Source organism: Populus euphratica, unplaced genomic scaffold, assembly GCF_000495115.2.
Source record: "Populus euphratica unplaced genomic scaffold, PopEup_1.0 scaffold44.1, whole genome shotgun sequence".
NCBI lineage: Eukaryota > Viridiplantae > Streptophyta > Magnoliopsida > Malpighiales > Salicaceae > Populus > Populus euphratica.
In genome coordinates, this window is record NW_011499865.1 from 131,344 (window position 1) to 156,374 (window position 25,031).

General features: G+C 31.8%; 3 protein-coding genes across 6 annotated transcripts; 1 reads left to right on the forward strand and 2 right to left on the reverse strand.

Annotated features, from left to right (window-relative positions):
• Positions 1–2,924, reverse strand: LOC105125866 (protein BOBBER 1-like). Its single transcript, XM_011026514.1, has 6 exons — positions 2,408–2,924; positions 1,224–1,396; positions 1,063–1,111; positions 692–858; positions 402–485; positions 1–293 (listed from the first exon to the last, which is right to left on the reverse strand). Exons 1-6 carry the CDS (start codon positions 2,763–2,765, stop codon positions 255–257), a joined length of 870 nt encoding a protein of 289 aa, XP_011024816.1. The 5' UTR covers positions 2,766–2,924; the 3' UTR covers positions 1–254.
• A 2,128-nt stretch (positions 2,925–5,052) lies between these two features.
• On the reverse strand, positions 5,053–8,683 carry LOC105125867 (O-acyltransferase WSD1-like). Of its 4 annotated transcripts, none has more exons than XM_011026515.1 (7): positions 8,225–8,682; positions 7,027–7,605; positions 6,811–6,877; positions 6,499–6,614; positions 5,910–6,128; positions 5,684–5,821; positions 5,053–5,597 (listed from the first exon to the last, which is right to left on the reverse strand). In XM_011026515.1, exons 1-7 carry the CDS (start codon positions 8,522–8,524, stop codon positions 5,436–5,438), a joined length of 1,581 nt encoding a protein of 526 aa, XP_011024817.1. In that variant the 5' UTR covers positions 8,525–8,682; the 3' UTR covers positions 5,053–5,435. The 4 variants fall into 4 exon arrangements, with proteins under 4 accessions (XP_011024817.1, XP_011024820.1, XP_011024821.1 ...); XM_011026518.1 differs by having other exon boundaries at positions 5,054–5,597; positions 6,499–6,611; XM_011026519.1 differs by having other exon boundaries at positions 5,448–5,597; positions 5,680–5,821; positions 8,225–8,683.
• A 2,898-nt stretch (positions 8,684–11,581) lies between these two features.
• Positions 11,582–13,166, forward strand: LOC105125868 (F-box/kelch-repeat protein At3g23880-like). The gene has a single exon (XM_011026521.1). It carries the CDS (start codon positions 11,676–11,678, stop codon positions 12,870–12,872), a length of 1,197 nt encoding a protein of 398 aa, XP_011024823.1. The 5' UTR covers positions 11,582–11,675; the 3' UTR covers positions 12,873–13,166.
• Positions 13,167–25,031: the final 11,865 nt, after the last annotated feature.

Below are 25,031 nucleotides of genomic sequence, written 5' to 3' on the forward strand. Positions count from 1 at the left end.
GGCACGAGGGAGAATTTTACTATATCTATCTCCAAAAAGCTTGCCAATCTGGATTTTTTAGGCCTCGACCAAAAAACACTCGCAAACTTATGTAGATGACAAGATGTATCGATCAGCCATTTCAAGCCCACCAAAAGAGATCTGTTAAAGTTATTAACATGTTTCAACCATTCAAGCCCACCAAGAAGAAATACACTAGATCAAAGTAGACACCTTGGCCCAATTTCAAAACAGCATACACGTAAACTCCCATTTTATGCTATCTTCGCCTTTGAGAAATCCATCTCCGGATGCTGCAAAGAATCAAAAACAAATGACAGCTTAGCCAATGAAGTGATGCATGAGGTCGAGTGAAAACTACGGGTGCAATGAAGGGCAGTTCAAGAGAGTTGTGGTTTCACCTCAGCCATAAACTTCTTCAGAATCTCCTGTTTCTGCATCTCATCACTGGTTGGAAGGCCCATCTTCTTCTGTCTCTGATCAAACTACATATAAGAAAGAGGAAATTGAAACATCAGAAAGCACAAAAACTAACGTCGTCAAATTTTCACAACTACCAACCAAGAGGATGGACAAACACAACCAGATGCCATGTCAATTAAGCAACTATAAGAACCTAAACTCCATTAATCAAGATGGAAGAACTAAGGATGAAAGCACCATCAAGAATGGAAGAGGCACAGAAATTTACCATCATCTTTTCAACAGTTTGCCGCGTTTCAGCATCCAGATCAGATAGCTTGCTGTTTTCAGGTTCAACTTTCTGAGTATCAATTTCTGGATCTCCTTTCACCAAAGATTTCCACCAATCCATTTGGTCATGCTTTGTCAAAAGGATTGAGATGGTATTCTGGTCCTCTGGCGACAGTAAATGGTATATATGATGAGTTACTCACATTTATCTGACGGTTCTTGATGGGGTAAACAAAATTGAAAAAAATGCATCAAAAGAAAAATGCTCAATTCTTTATACTTCAGTTTTTGCAAAGAATTTTCAAATATTGTCTTTAGCATTAAAGATTATTCCAATAGTAAATTCAGTAAATGGTGTAGTTAGCATACCTATGCTCCAGTAACAATCATCAACCTTGACAGGCTTATAAGGCTCTCCCTGCAAGTATTTGAATACAGAGTGTTATGACAGAAAACTACCTGAACGTACCGAAGATAGTTCACCTGGGGACAATTAATAAAAGAACAGACATGTGAGCATGCAAACTTACCTCAATTATTGGGGGCAGACCCTTGAGTCCAACTTTTAGATGGTTTTTCTTTATGTCACATACAACAAATCTTGATTTAGTTCCAGAAGGGACTGGAACTTGTATATTAACCTCTTGCAAAGTCTGTGTCCATGAATATTTCTCCAGATCAAGACCATTTCCCTTATTTGGAACTGCCCATTATAAACAAGAAGCAGCAAGAAAGAAGTAGGTAAAGAAAGCAATGGGCACCTTTCCTTCAAACTTCATAGATGTCAATAATATAAATGTCCAACATGCTCATCTGCATTTAACATGGAAGTCCTGGATATTTGAAGCAATTCACTTAAATGGTTCATCAGCCAATTGGGTGCACATGCTCGCTTAAGCATGTAATTGAAAAATGCAAATCCTTTCATTCATTCCAAAGCTATATAGAACTACAAACTCAAAGCTAGAGCCTACCCACCCACCATGCATAGACTTGCATGAAGTCTTAGATAAAACATACATCTGGATTGCAAGGAAAAAGGTTGCAGTTAAGTTAATTTATCAACAAACTCCTATTACAATACCTATCCACCATTTTCATCAACTACAACACCTTCCTTCTAAACGGACACTTTCATCATCCCATGTAGTTCTCATCACATAAAATTTAAAACTTTATTCAAGATTTAACAAATTTCAAAAACAAAATGTCAATATTTAACCCTTCCATGTTCAGAAAAATATCATTTAATTACAAACAAAAAAATCACAATTGAAATTAGTAACGGACAATTAAGCAATTTCACAACCATCACCAACAAGCAAATTCACAAAGAACAGAACTGAACAATCAACTACTTTAAAGAACTTGAATTACAAAACTTATCCAAAACAAATGGTTCAAAACCCTAGTCTTTTTTCCCTTCAATTCAATCATGGGCTTCCTATCCAAACATAGGAAAATACCAAAACTCACTAGATTCACAACAGGAACAACCCTTCTCCTTCAAAATCTTAAACCTCATTAGAAAAATGCCAAAAAGCTCAGACTTTAACCCCCCCCCGGCCCAAAACAATTCCAAAGCTCCTACATTTCAATCTATTACTACTTCAAAGAAAGCAAGACATAAAAAAATTTACAATCTTTAACAGATAAACCAATAAAAAAAACCAAAACAAAAACAAGAAACGAACAAAACCCATTTTTATTTTACCTCTATTTGCACTCTGCTCTTTATTCTCTCCCTCCTCCACTTTCTCCTCGTTTTCCTTCACCTCCTCCTTATTCAACCTCTTGTTCTCCTCCTTCACCTTCGCTTCTTCCTCCGCCTTCTTCCTCTTCTTCTCCTCCACTGCCCTCTTAACCACAGCAAAGATCTCCTTCTCCGCCGTGTCCTTCTCAAGAAAATTACTCTCTTTCCCCAAGAAATCAAGAACCGTCTCCACAATCCTTATGGGGTTTTGTGGATTAAATGCTGCCGAAAACATCGGCGTCTTGGGAGAAGTACAGGATGACGACGGTGATGATTTTTTGTCGTTTCGGTCGTCTTCGTAATCAGAAATTATTGCCATTTTTGGGTTGCTTTTGCTCTCTTCAACTGAGTTGCCTCGGTGAGTGCGAGTTGAGGAGTCCTCTCTCGTTCGAGGGATTTTTTTTTTAGAAGTCGAGATGTGAAAACCAGAAAGAGTGAGAAAATGAGCTCCGTCGAGGGTTCCAGAACCTTTTCTTATTAGTATGATGCGCTAAGAATTCATTTTGATCCCTCCACTTTATATCTTTATTTAAAATAAATTAATTTAAAAAGTTACAAGTGTATTTTAAAATATTTTAATTTTTTTTATTTTAAATTAATATATTTTTAATATTTTTAAATTATTTTAACACGTTAATATTAAAAATAATTTTTAAAAAATAAAAAAATATTATTTAATTATTCTATTTTATTATGATGAGGGTGAGAGTTTAGATTATAAAACAGAAAGAATCAATAAGTTGAACTTAAAACAGAGTATTTCATTTGATATAATTTATTAAATAAAGGTTTTATGTGGGATATATTTATTTTTAGCATAGCTAAAACTTTATAATATCCTTCTTGCTAAGTTTCAATTACCTTACTTAATTATAAAATTACATGGATCATTTGAAAATTCAGGATTAACAAAAGCTTCTCTTAAGTTTTTAAAAATATTACATAAACTCATTTTACATTCAAAATATTTTTAATACTTTTTTATAATTTAAAATGTTAAAATCTTTGGTAAAAGACTCTTAATATTAATTCTAAGTAATCTTTTCATTCAAAATTCCTTGCTATTTCTGATAGATCTTGCTATTTCTAATTATATATTATGTGTGATTCCGTACCATATAATGGTGGGACCACCATATTAATTGTCAAGAGGCAACAACATAGCTATCTCTTAAAATTAAAAAAACATAATGTTACTACAATAATATAATTATTAAACAAAAAAGAAAATAAAAGAGAAAAGAAAAGGAGATGAAGAAGAGGCAACTGCACTCTTTATCTTCATTCTTCAATTCCTAGCTCATTCGCTGTTGGATCGGGCTGAGATTTTGACAGCAGTTTCTAGACACGTTACTCTTCATTTTGAATGGTTAATCGAAGATTGGTGGTGTAGAAATTGGTCGTTTCGACAAAAAATAAGATTGTTAGTGCTGTGAGTTTTTCTTAAACATTTCTCTCTTTAATCTTGTTATATTTTAAGAAGAGGTTGTTCTTGATAATATGTATGTTGTAGCTTTTAGTTGAATTTAAGGAAGAACAGTTATGAATCTATTATTTGTTGATAGTAAAAAATTTTAAATGGATTATGATCTCGTGATTTTTTCTACATTGAATTTTTCATGTAAAAATCTTGATGTTAATTTTTATATTTGTTGTTTTATATTTATTGATTATTTAGTCCTAATTTTAATTACATAAAATAAAATTAAAAATTTTAAATTAATCCGCATAGATTAATATCTAATTATTTATTTCTAATTTTCCCAATACTATACTACCGGAGACAGCTCCCTTGCATTTCCTTCGTCTTCTTTATTTCACAAATTATCACCTTCATAAATGACCCGCTTACTGGCTAGTTGCACAATCTTCGTAGTAAAGCATTGTTCTCCATGATTTCTCTTTCAAATTGAGAGAACAACTACAAATACAGCACACAATAGATATGCATCCCTATTAAAAAAAATATAAATTGATTCAATTAAAAAATTTAAATTTAAACAAAATTTTAAAATAAAATTTATATTATTTTTTAATAAAGTTTTTTAAATAAAAGTTTTTTGAGTTTAATACTTATAAAAATTCATATTATGTTTAATTTTTATCAAATAAATAAAAATAATGATATTTAAATTTATAACCATTTAATTATAAAATTTTGATATTATGTTAAATAATCAGTTTAATCTAAAAACTTAAATTATTAAACGAAATATTAAAATATAATTTATATTATTTTTTAATAATTTTTTTAACATAAAAGTTTTTTAAATTTAGAACTTACAAAAGTTCATATTATGTTTAATTTTTATTAAATAAATAAAAATAATAATATTTAAATTTATAACTATTTAATTATTAAATTTTGATATAATGTTAAATAATTAATTCAACTTATAAATTTAAATTATTAAATGAAATATTAAAATATAATTTATATTATTTTTTAATAAAAAATATATGAAATCTAAGTGGTATGCCTATATATAAAAATCACCACCGGATATAAAAACATTGACTCAAACAGATCTGTACACGCATACTAAAATCTTCTCGATAAATCATTTTCTTGCATTTGATCGACATTGCTGACCAAACTGGATTTTAAAACTGTGGCTCTAATCGAGTTTCAAATGACTTCTATAGGACCAGACTCATCCAAGACTTCTTCTCCAGCCTTCTTTTCTAAGCTTTAGACGAAGAGTGGACGTCCCTTATAAGAACAAAAGAGCTCGATCGTTGATGCGATGTTGTCAGGGCCAACGATTCCATGAACTTCTAACATTTAATTGCTCGTTAAGCTCAATTATATATATTGCTGCACAGGCATGGGAGCTTGTTCATTCTAAAACTGTATCATGTATCTTCTGCTTTTGTAAGAGTTGCAAATCTGGGCTATCCGACATGGAAAAAAATCTGTAATTTGATGCCTTTTAACTTAAATTGATAACATGGAGCTTTTCTTTCTTTCTCCTGATAAATTACTTCACTAGGAAGCATCATGTTCTCTTTTCACAACACTATCTTTAATTATCTCAAGAGACTTCTCTAGATCATCACAAAGTTTATGAGGATCAGGGATTACATCTGGATCAACTGCTAGGACAATCGTCATTTTCTTGCAATAGCTCTGGAAATGGATCGTCAATGCCTGCCCAGTTCATTATCAAGTTAATAATAATAATAAAAAAAACTATCCTTATATTGGAGTTGCTAGTGTAAATTGGGGCTACTTACATGAGGACTCCCATAAACACTTGGAGCAATGTAAGCCACTGGGTGTCCATAAAAGCTAATTTCTTCTAATGGACCAACAACATTTGAAAACGCCAGTGTAGTGTTGGAAATAACTCTTCGGGCTATAGCAGCAGATGCCTGTGGACATATGTCTATAAATAAATAAAAATTGAAACATAAAACCTAGTTAATTCCTGCTAAAAAAGAATAATATATATCTATTTACCTTGGCTCCGAATAGCTTGATCACTAAAATGGCGCTGTGAAATGAGAATGTAGCTTCTAGTGATAGCTTCTTTCGATCAATCATGGCTTTGGCCCTGCGAAGGTGTTCTAATGGGTCATCTTGTAGACCGACGGTGAAAGGGAGGATGATGTATCCGATCCGATTACCCCATCCCCATTTGGGGTTGTTGGATTCGTCAGCCATCAAATCAGCCAAGGTCTGCTTATGAGAAAAATAAGATGATTAAAACGAAAAAACAGAAGGGTTTTAGATTTTTGAACGTGGATCAAGCAAACGAAATACAAATTTGAATCATAGTTATTCAATTCAGTTTGATTTAATGGGTTGATTCGGCAAAATCTATTCAAATTTAATTGAGTCAACATAAAAAATTTCAAGATTAGTTCTCGAATCAGATCAGATTTAAACTATATCTCGAGTATTTAAGAGTAAATTATGTTGCATTTGCTGTGACAAAGTATTTGTCGATGTTTTCTCTTGTAGTCTTAGAAGCATAGAAAATACACCATCATTGTCTCTTATTTAAACAGAGTTGTCGGCAGGGAGTGAAAAGAGTTGATGCACTAACCTGGATTCCTGGAGTTGGTCTTACATTAACTAGGACAGATGCTCTAAGACGTATGCTCTTTGGGATGTTATTTTTCTTCCCATTTTCTCCATCTTCAATCTCACTCTGATCACCTGCTAATTTAACGTCCACTTTTCAAGATGTTTACCGTTTATTTTTGCATCTGAAACTCAAAAATACTAGAGAACAGACCACTGCAGAACCTGTCAGAACATTAAACTAGTCTATCTACGAACATTTACACTTTTTACATGATAGGACAAGGTTGCAGAGCGGCTAATTCATTGAAAAAAATGAAAATGAAACACACACCATATTTTCGATTGAGGTATCGAGAAAGACCAGCTTGTGTTACTCCCATTATAGCATCATTGATGGTCTACTAAAATCCAAGAACAGAAGGAAAATTAACGTAGTTTTGGCTATAAATTTTAGGCCAATAAGATGTTGGAAAAAGGGAAAAAAAAAATACTTTTAGGCCAATAAGATGTTGGAAAAAGGGGAAAAAAATAAATAAATAGTGCCTACCATGTTCATTGCATTCTTCACAAGCTTAATGTCATCCAAGCTAACTGTCCGATGTACAAACCTCTTGGGCTTTAGCTCAACCCCGGATGCACCTTTAAGAGGAGTCTTAGTGTCTTCCAAAAATAACATTGTTGCCGCAAACAAAACCAAATCAACCGAAGTGTTCCAAATCACTCTCAACACGGTCCACATGGCAAAAAACAACCCCCAAAATCCCCCTGAAAAATGAGATCCGGCCCGTTGTTGCGCCGGAATACTAGGCAATGCATCCGGGTCGGAAGTTTTTCGGGTGCAAGCTAGAAGAAGAGAGATTAGTGATGCGCCATCACCAAGGGAATGGTGGATCCTGAACACTGCAATAGCTTCAGCATCCGATGTTTTGACATTGAGGATGTGCATTTCCCATAATGGTTTTGAGAGGTCCAGAGGAATGGTGCTAAGGCTCGAGATGTAGTCTTCAACAAATTGGTCAGGTGAGTCCATATTTGGATCCAGATTTGGCACAGTAACATGATTTTCAACATTCACTATAGTACTTTCCCATTTCGATTTCGAGCCACACTTGTTATCATCAATCACCTTTAGTTTCACATTGAAAGAAGAAGAAATATCAACACAAAGATCTATATTTGAACAGCGTAGCACAAATTGCCAACGTTAACTTCGCTGAAAATATCTGAAAGATGAGGAGACGTTATGTCATGGAAAAAAATATTAGCTGGAAAGGAACTGGGAGGGCAGTAATTCTTGACCAGAAGACATTTGAATCTCGAGCAGTTAAACCATCAATTCTACTCTCATCAATTGGCGTGAGCATTTATGATCTATCTATGATATCCCATATCCTATGTTGAAGGGCTACAAAAAAAAAAATTGAAGACGCTATGGGAAATATGACTTTCTTGCAATTCTTTGAATTTTTCTCTTAGTCAGTTGACAATTTCGTAAGTATATGGATTGCGAATTAGCCACCAGCGAACGAGTCATAACGGCTGGGCAAATTATTTGAAATGAAGAATTTGCATCCCAAAAGGAAAAAAAGGGCAGAAACACAGATAAATTTCAAATCCATGTTGCAGATGAATCAAGCAAACACAGGAAACAACTTTAAGAGTAGAACAAGAATAACCAAGAAGAAGATCAAACCACAGAAAAGACTGCAAGTAGCACATGAAACGACATGGTATATAAATCTTACTAGCTTTTTGGAGAAACGAGGATGCTTCATCAAAGTCTGCTCCAACCCCATCTTGATAACACCGGGATTGATGCTAGTCTTGCATCCAATAGCTGTGAGAATAGTACAGTTAAACTGCGGTGCATGAAACAAACGAGCTGCTGGACTAAGTGGTTCTTGGGAGCTGGTTGATTCCTTGGAATCTGCCATCCCCTTTTCTTCATTGGTTTCCCATTTCTTTGTAGCTGTCTCTGTTTTAACAGGCTCAAGAGCAGGGGAGACTAGAGTTTCTTGGTACGAGGCTTTTCTTGATGATTGCATGGCCCTAAACCTTGTTCAAAGGAGAAATGGGATTTTGGTGATGACCGGTTTTCAGGCCTCGTTTTTCTGGCTCAATACTTGATTTGAGCTTGAAGTTTACTTCCTTATATACAAATATTTGAAACAAGTTGGAGAATGTCCCATTTCTCCAAAAAGAAAAGGTGACTTGATATATTTAATACAGAAGCAAGGCCTTGATGTGCAGTATTTTAACATCTTACAGACGTGCTGTGTGCTCTGGTTGACCAAAATTTCCAGCTTAACCATGTGAATTGTGACAATTTTTGAAAAAAAATAAAATTTTTGTTTGATTCCCAAGTCACTCCTCACTAACTCACAGTATTTTATTGCCAGTCCTACTGATTATTTTAATGTTATTTGATTCTATATATTAAAAATTAACAAAAATAAATAAAATGAAAGCTTCTTGAAATTACCGTGCTTGCGGAGACAGTTCACTGTGAATTGTAATAATAACATTAAATCATTAAAAAAAAAAAACAATTAAGAGCTCATGTTTTTAATGTGGAGTGTGATTGACTTGCACGGTATTTCTCTTCGAGTTCTTATCTTTCCTTTCATGAAACTTGCTCTTTCTTTTCTTTATGCACGTGTTTCTCTTGGTAGAAGATAAACTTGTAGAGAGAGGGGGCTCTTGGTGGTGTTTAGTCCCCCCTCCCCCTTCATTTTCTTGATTTGCTTTGCAGGTTTTCTACAGCATATTCAAGTATACATGTTGGAAAGCCATCGACAGAGTATGCGAAATTTCGGATAAAATCACTGGAAAGTAAATTCGGGCAAGGCTCTTAGATATAGTTATGGAAAAAAGCTTTAATTAATCATCTTTTTCATCTATTTTTAGCTTTTTTATAGAACAATTATTATTTAATGAATATTTCATGTTTTGCAACTAAACCCCCCTAGCATTTCATTCATTATATTAAAAAAAAAATGGTGTCAAAACATACTAATATTTGATTTCTGACTTTTTTTTTTGCGCTTAAATCTAATTAATATAGTAATTTTTTTTTATTATTATGAATATTCGAGTCAGTTTATATATATTTAAACTAATTTCATAAATTTTGAAGTTAGAAATCATGTAAGTTTTTAGTGATCATCATATTAACGATTATAAAACTTGAATTTATTATTAATATAATGAATATTTTTTTATTTTTTTTTTATTAACGTGGATGTCCGGGCCAGCTTGCGCGCACCACGACTAATTCCACGGGCCATCATATGAGCAACCAAGCATTCGAACCTGAGATCACAGAGGGAGCAAACCCCTTAGTCTCAAGTCTTTACCACTTGATCACCACCTACATGGTTTAATATAATGGATATTGATTGTTTAGATTGATGTTTTTTAATTAATCTAAGATTACAACTTTATTAATTTTCATAAAAAAGTATAATGAACTCGCATTGATTTTCTCTTCCAGCAGCTATTCAAAACACAGTTGCAAAATCTTGACTTAAAATTAGTTGTTTTTTATTTGTTCCGTTTATAATTTATTTTTATGTGATTTCATTATTATAGATATAACAATGCTTGCATTTTGGAGTACTTGGAAGAGGATGCTAGGCTACAATATAATCTATGTAAAAGCCTTTTTCAAGACAGTATAAATATAACAGACAACAGGCTTCACCATAACATTATTCAATAAAAAGAATCAGCTAATTCTATCTCTTAAATAATATAAAAAAATAAAATAAAAAATAAAAAACTCAGCCCTAGAACGTGATTTAAGAAAACCAGGAGCACAAAAATACACCTACTAGTTAGCCTCAAAATGCAACATTACAAATTATATTTATATTTACATAGATGTGATCATCATTTTTGTCGTCCAAAACATGATAATGAAATTTTAAATTCTAGAGATTGTATGCATGCATTGCATATCAATCATTAAAAACAAAGGAAAAGGTAAAATATTTTCTTGATATTTCTCAGTACTAATACTATCTATATAAATATTGATATTATCTTGACAGTCGCCTGTACGGGGGTGTAGCTCATCTGGTAGAGCGCTCGCTTCGCATGCGAGAGGTGCGGATTCCCCGCACCTCCAAGCTTTTGATTGCTGAACCTTATTACCCAGATGGTTTGGGCCTTTAATTTTTATTTTGAACAACTTTGTTAAAATACAAGTCCAAATTTCCTAGCATAAAGCTTGATGTAGTGCCTGTTTGGGCTATAGTTTAATGTGTTTTTGATAAAAGTTTTTTTAATTGATTGTTATTATAATTTTAATATTCTAATATTAAAAATAATTTTTTAAAAAATTTATATTAATATATTTTCAAATGAAAAAAGAAGATTACCATATTCCTAGACATTTCTTTTATTAACAATGTTTTATATTTTTTTATATTTAATAATAAAAAAACATAATAATAACTTGATAAAATCTAGTTAATTCAATTATATTTTTAGTTATTAATTAACCAAATCAGTATTAAAAAAATTAATTATGAATTCATCAAATAACCCAAAATATTTCTTAGATGAATTCTAAAATCAAGTTGATAACTATAGTTAATTGATATGTTCTTTAATAACATAAAAAATTGTATTTGAAATAAACACAAGATTTACGAGTTATCTAATGAAGTATTGATAAGATAGAATTGATTCACAATGAATTTATTATATAGTAGTTGAATTTATAAAAACTATATTTATATAAAAAATAATAACACTAGATTTATTTTAATCCAATCATATTATTAATTTAAGATAAAATTTATCCAATCCATCTCAATCACTCTACATATCATTTATTATCATCATAAAAATCCCCAAAAAAATTTATAATAATTTAATTCTGTCTTTCTCTTCAACTTCAAAAACAATAAATACAATTTTTTTATTTAAAATGCTTAATGTTAATAAGAATCCTTTGAACTCTCGTCATCATCACTAAAAAAACATGACTAAATTAAATGAAAATAAATAATATTTTCAAATTCCATAAAAAAGGGTTTATTCCTATTAATAATTTGTGAAAAAGAAAAGAAAAAACCTCAAAATGTCTCTCCATTTCCTACAATTTCCAAACCCTAATAAAAACCTATTCGTATATAAATATATATAAAATACTCAATTTTCTCTCCACCATTAGGTCTCCCTCCTCCCATGAGAAGCAAGCGAAGATTAAGAGAATTAATGGCTAACAAAGGCACTTTGCCTCAAGAAACCTTCACTGACATCCTCTCAAGACTTCCCATCAAATCTTTAACCCGTTTCCAATCCGTTTCTAAACCCTTCTCTGCTTTGATCAATTCCCCTGCTTTCATTGCCGCCCATCTTCGCCGTTCTTCTCGCCATTCATCGTTTTTCTTCCGCCATTTTAATAACCCATCTGGGTCAAGCTTTTCTTTTTTCTTAAACAATAACCAAATCAGTGATGTTGAAGTTCCTTTGTTGGGTTGTTTGATTAGGTTCCCAAAAATTGTTGGTTCCTGTAATGGTCTGGTCTGTCTTGACATCTCATCTTGTTATGCGAGGGGGTTTGTTTTGTGGAATATTGCTAGGAAGCAGTATTCCTGTCTCCCTAGTCCAAGAATCAGTGATTCTCGTAGACCCTTTTGGATGGTCTCAACTGGGTTTGGATTTGATCGCAAAAAGAATGATTACAAAGTTGTAAGAATAGTGAGTTTCGGCTGCGAAAAGGATGAATCACCTGTCGTGATGGCTGAGGTTTTCTCATGGAGGACTTTTTGTTGGAGAGTGATTGAAGCGAGTATTGGGGCCTGTGCGATACATGAAGGACAGAATGGTGTGGTTGTCAATGGAGGGTTGCATTGGTTAGGTAATAGCGCTGGAAAATCAGGTATTCAGAAGTTTATTGTGTCATTTGATTTGGATACTGAAGAGTTTAGAAAGATCCCAATACCAGACTTTCCGGCCGGCATTTGTGTTAAAATTATGGGGTTTAAAGGGTCACTTGCACTGGCATTTTATCCTGCAAAGGAAGTGGATGTCCATTCTAGACATGGAAGACCTGGGGTGGCTGATTGGATTGAGTTCTGTGTATGGGATGAATGTGATGGTGCTGATAGAAAGTGTTGGACTAAATTGAATTCTATCCAATTAACTACTGTTGGATACCCTGTCGGTGTTGCAAATGAGACAGGATTGATAATTAAGAAGTTGATTGAGGGGCAGGGTGCTCAATTCATTTTGTTTGATCCTAGTAATCAATATTACAGGGGGATGCATATTTGTGACGCTAGCTACTCCTGTGATGTTCATAGTTATGTGGAAAGTTTAGTTCCAGTGAGTGGAGGAGGGCACGATCAGGTTATAGAAGAGGAGCCTAGTGAGGTATAATTGGAGTCTGTTTTTTTCCTCCACTCTAGTTGCTGGCTCTTGCTCTCTCTAAGGGTTATATATATATATATATACATATATATATTTGGGGAGGATTATGTTATCTACTACTATCTAGTGATCTTGTAGGATCATAGCTTAGTTCTTTTTTGTGATTTTTAGGGACTAGTGTTTTAATTTTGACTTGCTTACACTGTTAGCTGAGAAATAGACCATCATGAGCTATGGGTCTGCCCTTTCGCTCTTTTTGGTTGCTCGACGCATATATATAATACGTATTGTTTGCTTTTATATTTGGCCATTGTTTTGTCCTGTTTGCTCCCGTAGTGTTGTGATATTGCATTGCTGAACTGCGAGTCTTGTTTGAAATTGAACCACAAGCGGAGTAATAGGAACCTTCCAACTTGTACCACCAAGAAACTTGCATTGCCATTTCTTTTATTTGCTCTGTGTGTTCTAAATTGGCATCTACTGCAAGACTCGACATCCCCACCATTCCTGTCATCATGGCCTTGTGCCACAACTCTGGGTCTAAAGACAAGACGGTATTGCATCAAACCCAGCTTGGTCCATTCTGCTGTGTTGGGTCATTTCTGGGACTAAAGTTCAGTTCCGTGACCCTTGGAACCAATCTCCTTGATGCTCTGGCTTACCCAGTTGATATAAATGTTTGGATTGAATAAACACAAGCAATTTTAAAAGGTTTGATGTATATGTTTGGATTGAACCAATGCAAGCAATTATACAAGGTTTCTAGCCATGTGAAACGAAATCAAAAGGTTACATCAATTAATATGATAGAAGAGATGTGCACTGCTCGCTCATAAACGTTGAATTAACCTTCCACCGTGGTCATGGACTTTGTATGAAAGCAGACAGACCCTTGACGACCATGACATCAGCTATCGTGTCTGGGAGAAGGCTAATGATAAGCGGAGAAACGCGAACTGCCAGCAGAATTCAAGAGACACAACTTCTTCCGAAGTCCAGAGAATACCAAAAGATTTCTTCCTTGATTACTGCATATATTGCAAATTGCTTGTTAACATATGATCTCACTGAATACCCGCTTTCATGGCCAACCATCTTCAATATTCAATCAACAATCCTTTGCTCTTCGTCTATTCTGGCTGGGGTTCAGGTTTTACCGCATCAACCCTTCACAACTTTAAACAGGCCTTCTTGATAATATATCCTTACCCTTTACCGCATTACGGAATTTTTTCCTGCTTGTCATAGCTTAGTCTGTGGTAAAGTAGCAAGTTAAGACAGTAGAATTTTCAGTGGTTGTGGTGAAGATCGTTTTTGGCTAAATCATTTACAATTTCTCGGGTATTTCCTACCTCCTTCGGAAGGTCACTTTGTACATGGAGCAATAGTGAAGTTATACTTCAAGAAGCTAATGTTTATGATGAGCTGTTCTTGTATGATTTGAACCAGTTAAGGGTTAGAAGTCTTCAACTCCAGCGAGAATTCTCTCTCTGTCAGGCCCTTGTTTATACAGAGCGCTTTGTTTCTGTCTAGCGAGAGAACCAGAGGGGCAGTGCTGTCGGGAGCTAGACGCATTAATTGATATGTTAGTCCCCATCGCCATCATGTTACTTGGTTCTGATTTTTTCACCAGCATTTTAATTGTTTCAACTTGGAGCCAATGACTATCAGAGAGCAGTATATTTGTTTTAACGAATCCTCTTCCTGCTGCTTTGCTCTGCCATCACTTTCAGGTATGGTGCCTTGTCTTTTACTGGCTGCTGCTTTGTGTGTGCTCCTTCCCCGCTTAAATGTTTTTTGAGATTTGTAAGTATCTTGTTCGTTTAATCTATGCCCTTAGCCATTATGGAGCGATCACTAAATGATGCTGCCTTTTCACTATGCTCTAGCAAGCGATTGCATCGTGGAGATTTGAAGTCAGCCTTCGGGATTTTGGTTATCTTTATGGATGAGGTAGGCAGGACGTTCCTAGTGATATTTCTCTTTGTGTCTAATCATATCGGAGTTACAGCGAGAGGAAAGCTATAGTGTATGACAAGATATGATTCGTTCAGCATGCATAAGGAGGAATCCCAATGGATTCCATGTCTTCCCAAGTCTGAGTATTCTTTTGATGACTCGGGTCCATGGAAGGAGCTCCTCTTTGTATGGAAAAAGAAATACTTCATGAGGGTTTTGTTCCCTATAGAGCATTGAATTATGTAGAGAGCTTCGTTTCTGTCTTTGCATGGAGATGAAGTCTTCGTCTTCATGGTTAGTCCCAAACCCAAACACTTGTTCATGTTCTTAACTCCATAGGAGCGACTGACGAATGCTGTTACAGCAAAAGGATTGTTATATTGGACGACAAGATATGGAACCGTGCTTTCTCTCAGCATCCACGAGGAGGAATTTCAATGGATGCCATTCCTTTCTGATTTCGAATTTCGAATTTCAATGGATACCTCTACACTAGGCTGCGTTGCAGAATGCTAGTGGTGGGGACTGCTTTTGGTCTAAAGTCCCTGTCTCTCCAATCCCACAGTGAGATCCAGAACTACACTTGATACATGGAGAGGTGATGAAGTTAACAATATTTGATAGTTTTTATTTAATTATTTTTAATTATAAAATGCATTTCCAAATTAACTTCGACGTCAATTAAGCTTAAATACTCTTAAGCTCAACTGTATTTCAGTGCATATTTTATAATAATTCCTTTATTACTAGAACTTTCTGCTTTAGTAGTTTTGTTCTGCTAATAACATTTATGTTGCTGCTTATTTTTTCATCTTCAGATAAATTACCTTGGATATTAGTCTTTCAAAATAGAAAAAGATTAAAATTAAAAGGATAAAAAAATATTTAATTGGAAGGATAAAGATATAAATATGAAAGTATAGTGTTTGATATTGTGGTAATAATTATCTTTTTTAAAAAAATTTTGTTTGAAAATATATCAAAATAATATTTTTTTATTTTATTTTTTTAAATTTATTTTTTATATTAATACATCAAAACAATTTAAAAATATAAAAAATAATTAAAAATTAAAAAAATAATTAAAAACTATAATTAGATCACAAAAACAAACACCCCTAAAATAAATTTAACTCAATAAAATTTCTAGAATAAAGCTCAGCATTGTTGAAATTGGGTGAAATTAATGATGAACTACCAATTGGTACAACGTGCCATTTCTTCTTATTTCTCTTGCCAAACATAGCAACATGATGCATGGGATTTTGGAGAAGCTGAAATGTTGGATTCCGACAATTTTTAAGCATGATATTTGATTTGATTATTAAATTATACTCAAATTTTACAAAGATTTTATATGGATATTGTTCTTTTTTTAATATGTAAAATTTTTCTATATAATTTAATTTATTTTTCCTAGCTATTTTAGAATTTAAAAACAACCTTTTTTTTCCATCAAAGCAGTTTTTTGGCAAACTAATACTCAATTTTATCTTCTTCTTCTTCTTCTTTTTTTAAAAAAGATTAGAATTTCAAGCTCTTTCCATTTCCATTTTCTATTTTCTTAATTATTTCTATCAATCCTCGTTGATCGAATTCATTTTGTGTCACTGTAACAATGTCATCTTCCCTGTCCTCGGTCATGCTTTGCTGCCGAAAGATCATCAATGAAGAACAGTGATAGCAGTAAGGCTACTGTAGATACAACATCAAATTTTGTCAGGATATGGAGTCCCTTCCGAGCTTACAAGATGATAGATTAAACGAAGGCTCCACATCAACATTCTCAGTACAGTAAAATTCGTGTTCACACTAGCAAGTTGAATAAATTTTTACTGGTTATCTGATCGCTGTTGTTTAAGATAAAACAAATTTTTGAAAAAAAAATTGATGTTCGGCGATGTAATCACGTATTTTTTAATAAAAAAAAAAATTAATGTTAAATAAAAAAATTGATGTTTTTGAGGATTTTTTTTAAAAAATAATTTTTGTGTCAAAATATATTAAAATAATTTTTTATTTTTAAAAAATTATTTTTAAGATTATTATATCAAAATAATTGAAAATATATACACAAAAATTAAATTTTAATAAAAAAATAAATTTTCATGAAAAAAAATTAAATTTTAATAAAAAAAATAAATTTTCATAAAATAAGATTTTCATTATGTTTTCAAACAATTTTTAATTTATTACACTCGTGATTCAAATTATTTAACTAAAAACCAAAAACTTGATTGATAAGTTCATTATACAAATCTTGTATTTAGTCCATTATATAACTCAACTAGTTATATAAATCCTTACTGTCGTTTTGATCAATAAGTCCATTATCTTGTGGTTAGCGTGTAAAAATAGATTCATAAATATAAATTATGAAAGGTGTAACATCCATGTTTGTGTTTGATTAATATTTTAATTAAAAAATATAAATAAGATTGAAAGACAAAAATATAAAATAAATTTATCTTTACAATAATTTAGGGGATAATACAGTAACATTATCATAATGAATAGTGCCTAATTAATATCGTGTTGTGGCATAAACATTCACACAACCAAATGCAAATGCAAATGCAATCTCAAGCATTCACAAAACTGAATTACACACACACACACACATGCCATTAGCTGACCTCAAAATTAAGGAGAAATTAAACTTCTAGTCCCTGTTAGTTTTCATCATACAATTTTGCTCTTAGATTTGAAGTGTTATTTTTCAATTGATCCTTAATTCTTGATATCTTAAGAGTACACTTGCAATTTATTCTTTTTTTATTCCAAAATAGTCCTGAATCATTCTTTTTTATTCCAAAATAGTCCTGAATACCATGAACGCAGCAGCAGCAGCAGCATCAATGACAGATCAAGTAAATTTAATGGACTTTAAGCAGCAGCAGCAGCAGCAGCAGCAGCACTGACAGATCAAGTAAATTTAATGGACTTCAAGGAATGTTTGCTCGAATCCTAATTCCTTGAAATTTTGATGAACACTGTTTTCTAACACTTTTCAACTGAAAAGTGCAGGTCTCTCTGGGCAAAAGGTACCAATGGTATCGAAGGCTTTAAAGTATGTGTTGAACATGTATCAATCCTTGTTTAAAAAGGGGAAGCAAGGCCAAGCACCGATGACGAGGATTGCCTGTTAATATCTCTATCTTTCTTTTTCAATTTGAAATAAAGTTGCTCTTGCCAGCTCACAACATTGATTAAATTAAGATTTTGATAATGACACTCTTCATCTTACACCATAGTTATTAATCGAACCTAAGGGCAACTTTTTCTCAAAGTCTAGGTCGTAATTGCACAAGTTAATTCTGATTTATATGAGTTGTTTATTTATTTTAAAGCAACTAATAAATTTAAATATAATTATAAATTAATTTTTCAAATTTACCATATTAAATAGAGTTAATTTCAAGTTGGTTGTTTTCAAGATCCACCAAAAATAAATTATTCAGTTGATCATATCAAGCCAGATTTAATAATAATATTTTTTATAGTATTTTTTTTAAAATCAGTAGTCCTAGATATCTAATGTTTTCAATAATGTAACATTATTGAGTTATATTTATTGTGTTTGAGTTATTGAATTGAAATGAAAGCTTACTTACACATTAGTTTTATTTTGAAAGGTGAAATAACTATTTATTAAAAATAAAATATTTGATATAAATTAATTTTCAGATATTTATTTAATTTAGTGATTTGGATTTAAGAATCTAATATTCATCTATGTTAAGAAAAATATTATTTAACTATGTGGGAAAATGCCATTTATCATTAAAAAATGAAATATTTTGCTTGATGCCTACTTGTATTTTTCTGTTCATTTTTTTTTATAGAGATATTTAATTTCTCTCTGGCCCAGATCTAGCATGCCATACTGCTCTTATGGTCCAGGGCTTTACAGATCCAACAAAATTGAGAGTGAATTTCATTAAAGAATATTGTTTACTTTCACTTTCTCCTTAACGCTTAACCCTGGAGTATTATTTTTTTCGAGTATGATGTTTTTTCTAAATATTTTTTATTTAAAAATATATTAAAATATTTTTTATGATTTTTTATTTTTATTTTTAATATCATCATATTAAAAATATATATTAATTTGATCTTCCAAACAGTAAAAATTGCTAGGTCCATATCCCATCTATCTTATAATAGACTTATCAAGTCCATGTCCTTTAAGATGCCAACTACTAAAAAATGACCACAAACAGCTAACATTGTTGACCCTCCTCGCGTCCTTGTGCCTAACCTACCACTGTCTTATTATCTAATTTATAGTGAGTATAAATAGTGTTTTTTTTTTAAAAAAATAATTTTTTAATTTTTTTATATTTTTAGATGGTTAATTTAAAAATATTAAATTTAAATTTAAAAATAAAAATATATTATTTGAATATATTTCTAAATAAAAAACACTTTTAAAAACAATTTTTATCATAAACACTAAATATTTGTGTAATTTGTATAATTGTATAGTTGACATTTCACTGTATATACTTGTACGAATCAAGTAGACAAAGAAAGCTCACGGACATGTCAAACAACCAGTTAAATAAAAATAACTATAATACTAGATTCTGTAATTATATTAGGTTGAAATTTGACGAGAAGGTCTGACAGATCCTGTGTCCTACGAGGCTAATCAACTGAGGTAGAACAAGATGCGTGTTCTGATTTATTTTTTTAATAGTTATTTTGAGATTTTATTTATTTTTACTAGTTAGTTTCCTTTTTTCTTTCTTTTTTTATATAGGCCACGTAGGTTTTTGCTACTATGTAAAAAATTAATATGCTATTTCTCAAGTTAGCTAAATAAATCATTAATTTTTTCAAAATATCAAGTTTTTTCTCTACAATTTAGAAATATAACCTTGGACCTTGAGAAACCTTATTTCTATCATATCAGTCATATACTTCTTCAATCATATATTCTATTTTTGTTTCTTGGCTCCATTTCACCCCCTCTTTTAGTACATAATAAGTTATATCTTGGCAATTTCCCCATTTCATTTCATGGGCGATTGCCACCCCCAGCCCAAATGACTCGAGATCATGAGCAGCCCTGCAATGAAGACAAAGGGGACAAAGGCACAGATAATTTCATCTGCTTTCATAAATAATTTTGTCAGAATAATAACACAGACGGTAGAAAGTAGTCGAACAGTAGCATTTCAATGATTTGTTAGGTCATAAACAACAGGAAAAGGAGGATGCCCTACCAAAATCACTTGATAATTAGTATCAAACTTTTTATATATATATATATATATATATATATATATATATATATATATATATATATATATATATATAAACAAATAAATTTGTGGTTCGGAGACTTATTCAAGGGAAGAATAGACACTAATTAGTGCAAGTTAAACTATAACTAGTAGCTATCATGATTTGTTTTTTAATCATAATAAAAAAATTAATACAATTAAACCACGTTTTTCTTGGCCTTTCTAGGCAGTAAAACCCCTGAAAAAGAAAAATCTACAGAGATTAATCTCTGAGTCAGAGAAGATGGGATAACCAATAATTCTCACACAAAAATCTTGTCTGTTAAACCAACAAAGTAAGATGTGAATTCTCAACACCCTCCTCTCTCGATCCCTGGCGGATTTAACCAGTTTCTTAATTACAGGCTCTATATGAGCGTTGTGCACCTTAATTTCCGAGAGGAACAGTGGCTGCCATAATTATCTTCAATGGATAACACACAGTAATCACACACTGAATGATTGTGACAGCCTAACAAATTCTCACGGGCCCCCTCGCTGCCTCTCTTTCTGTGAACTTTTCATGCTTAAAGATGTAAATGATTATGTACTCGAAGCGTTGGCTTGTCTACAGTCGGAAAGATAGGGCTGTAGGGGAATACAAAAGAGCACGAGTTGCTTGTTATTTACGGGTAATGTGGTCCATATTATATGGATGCACGAACTACCACGCTAGCTCATGATAATGATTCGTATCTCTTTGTTTTTTCCCTTGTTTTCCCTTCCTTTCCAGGTAGCCAGGGATCCACCTTCGTATGCGATGAGCCTTAACCATGTTTAAGCTCAACATCTTGAGTGGTAGATTTATGTATAGTGATCAAGTTTAATTTATTTTTATGGACCAATTCTTAAAAGATAGTGTGGAAATTGAATATGGTGTCGGCAAGTTCCATCAATTTGAAAACTTAAGACATTTATTTGTCCGAGTATTGTCAATTTTTCTAGTGGCAATCAATGTCTTGTTTAAGGCTTCTAATGAGAAATATGGCTACTGCAAATTGATATGACTGGTTATTAATTGAAATATTTGGATTAATTGTATGATTAGACAGCGTGATAAAAGTTATATTTTAAATTATTTTTATTTAGAAATATATTAAAATAACTTTTTTATATTTTTTATATTTATTTTCACTACCAACATATTAAAATAAAATATTAATTTAAAAAACTAAAAATTTTAAATAAATAATATTTTCTTCCCAATTCTAAACATACCAATCATCCTATAAAAATGATAATCATCTTACAACAGAGATAATGATGCATTGATACATGCTTGTGGACCCAAAAGATCTAGGTCAAATGACAGAATTAATCTTGGGAATTGAAAAAATTACATTAAAAAGATTGCTATCAGAATTGGGCTCTAGCCATCTATTCATAGCCCTCATACACATTTTGGACCTACATCACATAATACAACAATAATTTATATTATAAGATAATATATTTTATTTCTCACGTTCAAAAAAAAGAAAGAAAAAGAAAACTGAAATTGTTGGGTTTTTTATAGCTTTTTTCAATGCAAACTTATACCTTATAATAAAAAAATTAAAAAAATTCAATATGAAGGTTATATAATTAAAGAATCCCTATCAAATATGATCTTTACACCAACATATATACATTTTGCTTCAAATATAAGGAAAAAAATTAATTTCTTTGCTATTAATAACAAATAATTTTCCAATTAATTAAACTAATCTAAGAATCATTAATTTATGCTTTTGAGAATGATCAAATGTAGGCTGAAATAAACTTTTCGGCCATTGTCTAGAGACCATGGCTATATAGCTAGGCTGCATTATCAAGGATATGATTTAGCCTAATTATTTAAGATTTTGACCTCGTGATAAATGCAAACTATGACGGACTCAGAAAAAGAAAATCATGTTGTCTGAAAGTATAAATAACCTATGTGGACGTTGTCTTGATGTATTAATATTCTGTTTTCATCAAATGTGGTGTGGTAGGGCAGCTGCTGAGGAACAGTGTTTTGATTATTTTTTATATATTGAGGAATTGATTGACGGAAAGCAGGACCCAAAGGCGACAGATGTAGAAACGGAGACATGGCTGCTCAAAATCATTGCAATTTGCAAGTGCGTATGGACAAAAGGTTGCGAAGAAGTCCTAGAAAAACTTCTAAGGATTCCTGGCTTTTTCAGACCGGATGAACTGGGCTATATTGTATATATTGTATTACCGGGAATTCATTTAATATCAACATTAACTATATTATTAATAAAATATTTTTATCAGTAATTTACAGTTATAATTACCATCAATATATTTTCTATTTGTATTGTCATTAGTATATACCGGCAAATTATTTTCTATTTGATGTATCCATTCAAATGAATAAATATTATTACAGTTGCAATGCAATTCATATATAAAAATATTTTTTTAATTGAAAATATTTAATTAATTCAATATAAGTATTTATTCAATATCAAGAAAATGGTTAAAAACAAGGCACATGTGGAGGCTTCAATATGTGAGGCTTATACTGTTGAGGAGATCTTAATCTTTATTTCATACTATTTTGAACTTCATTTGAGAAAGAGAATCAATCGCGTTCCACGACATTATGATGGTGGTGAAATGCTTTCCATTGGGAACTTGTCAGTATTCTTCAATCCTAGACGACCTACACCTAAAAATGCTGTAAGAGAAAGATATTTGTTAGAAATAGAGTTTAGACAATTACACAATTATATTCTATTTAACTGTGGTGAACTGAGACCTTTTACTTAGTAAGTATGTACATACACACTACTAATTAAAATTTGTTAATAATATATTGTTTATATATTGTAATATCATACACTCATTATCACTTGTAGGCAACATCGACAATATTTACTGTCCAATAATCACAGCTGACCGAGTCCCAAATCTTTCAATTACGAGATGAACAATCTGCCACGTGGTTCAAAACACATGTAAATACTATCACAATTTTATTATCACTTGCAAAATTACTGTATGCATGTCATTATGAGATTCTTGTTTACTGTTTATTGATACACATTACATATAGATTTATCAAATAGAAAGTAGTTTGCTAAGTCATTGTCTTCATTGAGCTTAAATCTTGAAAGAAAAGTTAAGTGCTACGACGGATATCTTTTCAATGGATTTGTGTTCCATACTGAAGAATACAAGTATGGAAGAAAGACATACAATAACGATATTTGTGTTATGAGATTGACTAGTAGTGAGTTAGAAGTTGATTACTATAGTGGATTAGAAGAGGTCATTGAACTGTGATATCATAGAGAGAAAAAATAGAGTGTTTTTATTCAAATGCTATTAGTATGACATGACTAACAGAGGAATCAGAGTTGATCCGTATAATAGTTTGGTCAAAATCAACTTAAAAGCTAGACTCTGTAGTGTAAACAATGTCTTTGTTTTCGCAAAACAATATAAACAAGTTTATTACATATACACCCCTTCATTTAGAAAAGATCGATTAAGAGTTAGTTGATTATCCGTTTTAAAAATAAATCCTAGAGGTTATGTCGAAGTTGTTCAGGATGAGAACGAAGACATAAGAGTGCGAGATGAAGTCTTTCAAATTAGTGAGTTGGTTGAACCATATTGAGTTGCTTCTTTGATTGACATGTACGAAAATTTAAATTTTTACATTTTCAATGATAATCTTATTGATATTGATGTAGAGGAGTTGAATATTGTTTTAAGCTCTAGTGGACAAGTAAATGTTGATAAAAATCATGATATTTATATTGAAGATTATGATGAGGATAATGACTATTCAATTGACGATGAAGAAGAATAAAAAATTCTGACTAACTATCATAATGAAGTAATGTGTAAAATATTTTTTCCATGTAATATTATGGATGATATATTTTGTAACATGAAATATTTATTTTATAAGTTTGTATTTTTTAAGCATTGTTGTTATTGTTTTATGCGATGAATAATTTATCATTTAAGTGTTTGCAGGAAGGTAAATAGGCAATACAAACATAATTTTTCTTGCACAATGCACTATCATCGACGTCCATAATGACGGATTCCAGTCCGTCAGCATTTCACATTAGCCTTACTGGAAATGCCACGAACATCATCGATAATTTGGCTGACGGATTCTAGTCCGTCAGCATTTCACAGTAGCCATTTTATCACCGATGACTTTGCAAATGGATTCCAGTCTGTTGGTATTTCACAATAGCCATTTTATCACCTATGACTATGCAGATGGATTCCAGTCCATCGACATTTCATAATAGAGTCAATGGAAATGCCACAACCATCACCGATGACTTTGCGGACGGATTACAGTCCGTCGGTATATTGTTAGCGGGTCAAAATTATCAACAAAATAATTGATAGACGGTGCGAATTCCAAAGGGCAAAGCATTAAATGCATCTCTAACCGCATGTATTTGCCCACAAAATGACAAAAAAATATAGAGAGTAATTAGAAATTATGGTGTGAAATTCAAAAGTTATCAACACATCACCAACAAAATAATTTAAAATAATATTTTTTTAATGTTCGTCAATGATTCTGTTGGTAAAACTGTGCTATAAATCCCAGTAACCGCCTCTTCAGTTTATTTTTTTCATCTGCTCCGTTATTCCCATTTCATTTTTGATTTTTTCCCTCTCATTTCCTTCAAGACTTTTATTTGTTTTGCTTGTAATTTCTACTTGAATCTTCATCAAATTAAAAAGATATGTGTTTCCTCTGCTATATTGTACTTTAAGATTTTTTGTTTTTGTTTTAGCTCTTCTTATTTTTGTTATGTTTTTTGTTTTGGTGTATTTTTATAATGTAGATAAAGTCTTGAAATAAACATATTATTAAGGTAATCATATTTCATTGCTTGTAATATATATATATATATATATATATATATATATATATATATATTTT

Coding starts and splice junctions, on each gene's coding strand:
- LOC105125868 (XM_011026521.1), top strand. CDS start 11,676: ATGAGAAGCAAGCGAAGATTAAGAGAATTAATGGCTAACAAAGGCACT.
- LOC105125867 (XM_011026515.1), bottom strand. CDS start 8,524: ATGCAATCATCAAGAAAAGCCTCGTACCAAGAAACTCTAGTCTCCCCT. Junction 7,606..8,224: donor CTCGTTTCTCCAAAAAGCTA/GTAAGATTTATA, acceptor GTGAAACTAAAG/GTGATTGATGATAACAAGTG. Junction 6,878..7,026: donor TGAAGAATGCAATGAACATG/GTAGGCACTATT, acceptor GGATTTTAGTAG/ACCATCAATGATGCTATAAT.
- LOC105125866 (XM_011026514.1), bottom strand. CDS start 2,765: ATGGCAATAATTTCTGATTACGAAGACGACCGAAACGACAAAAAATCA. Junction 486..691: donor AAACTGTTGAAAAGATGATG/GTAAATTTCTGT, acceptor TCTTATATGTAG/TTTGATCAGAGACAGAAGAA. Junction 294..401: donor TGAAGAAGTTTATGGCTGAG/GTGAAACCACAA, acceptor GATTCTTTGCAG/CATCCGGAGATGGATTTCTC.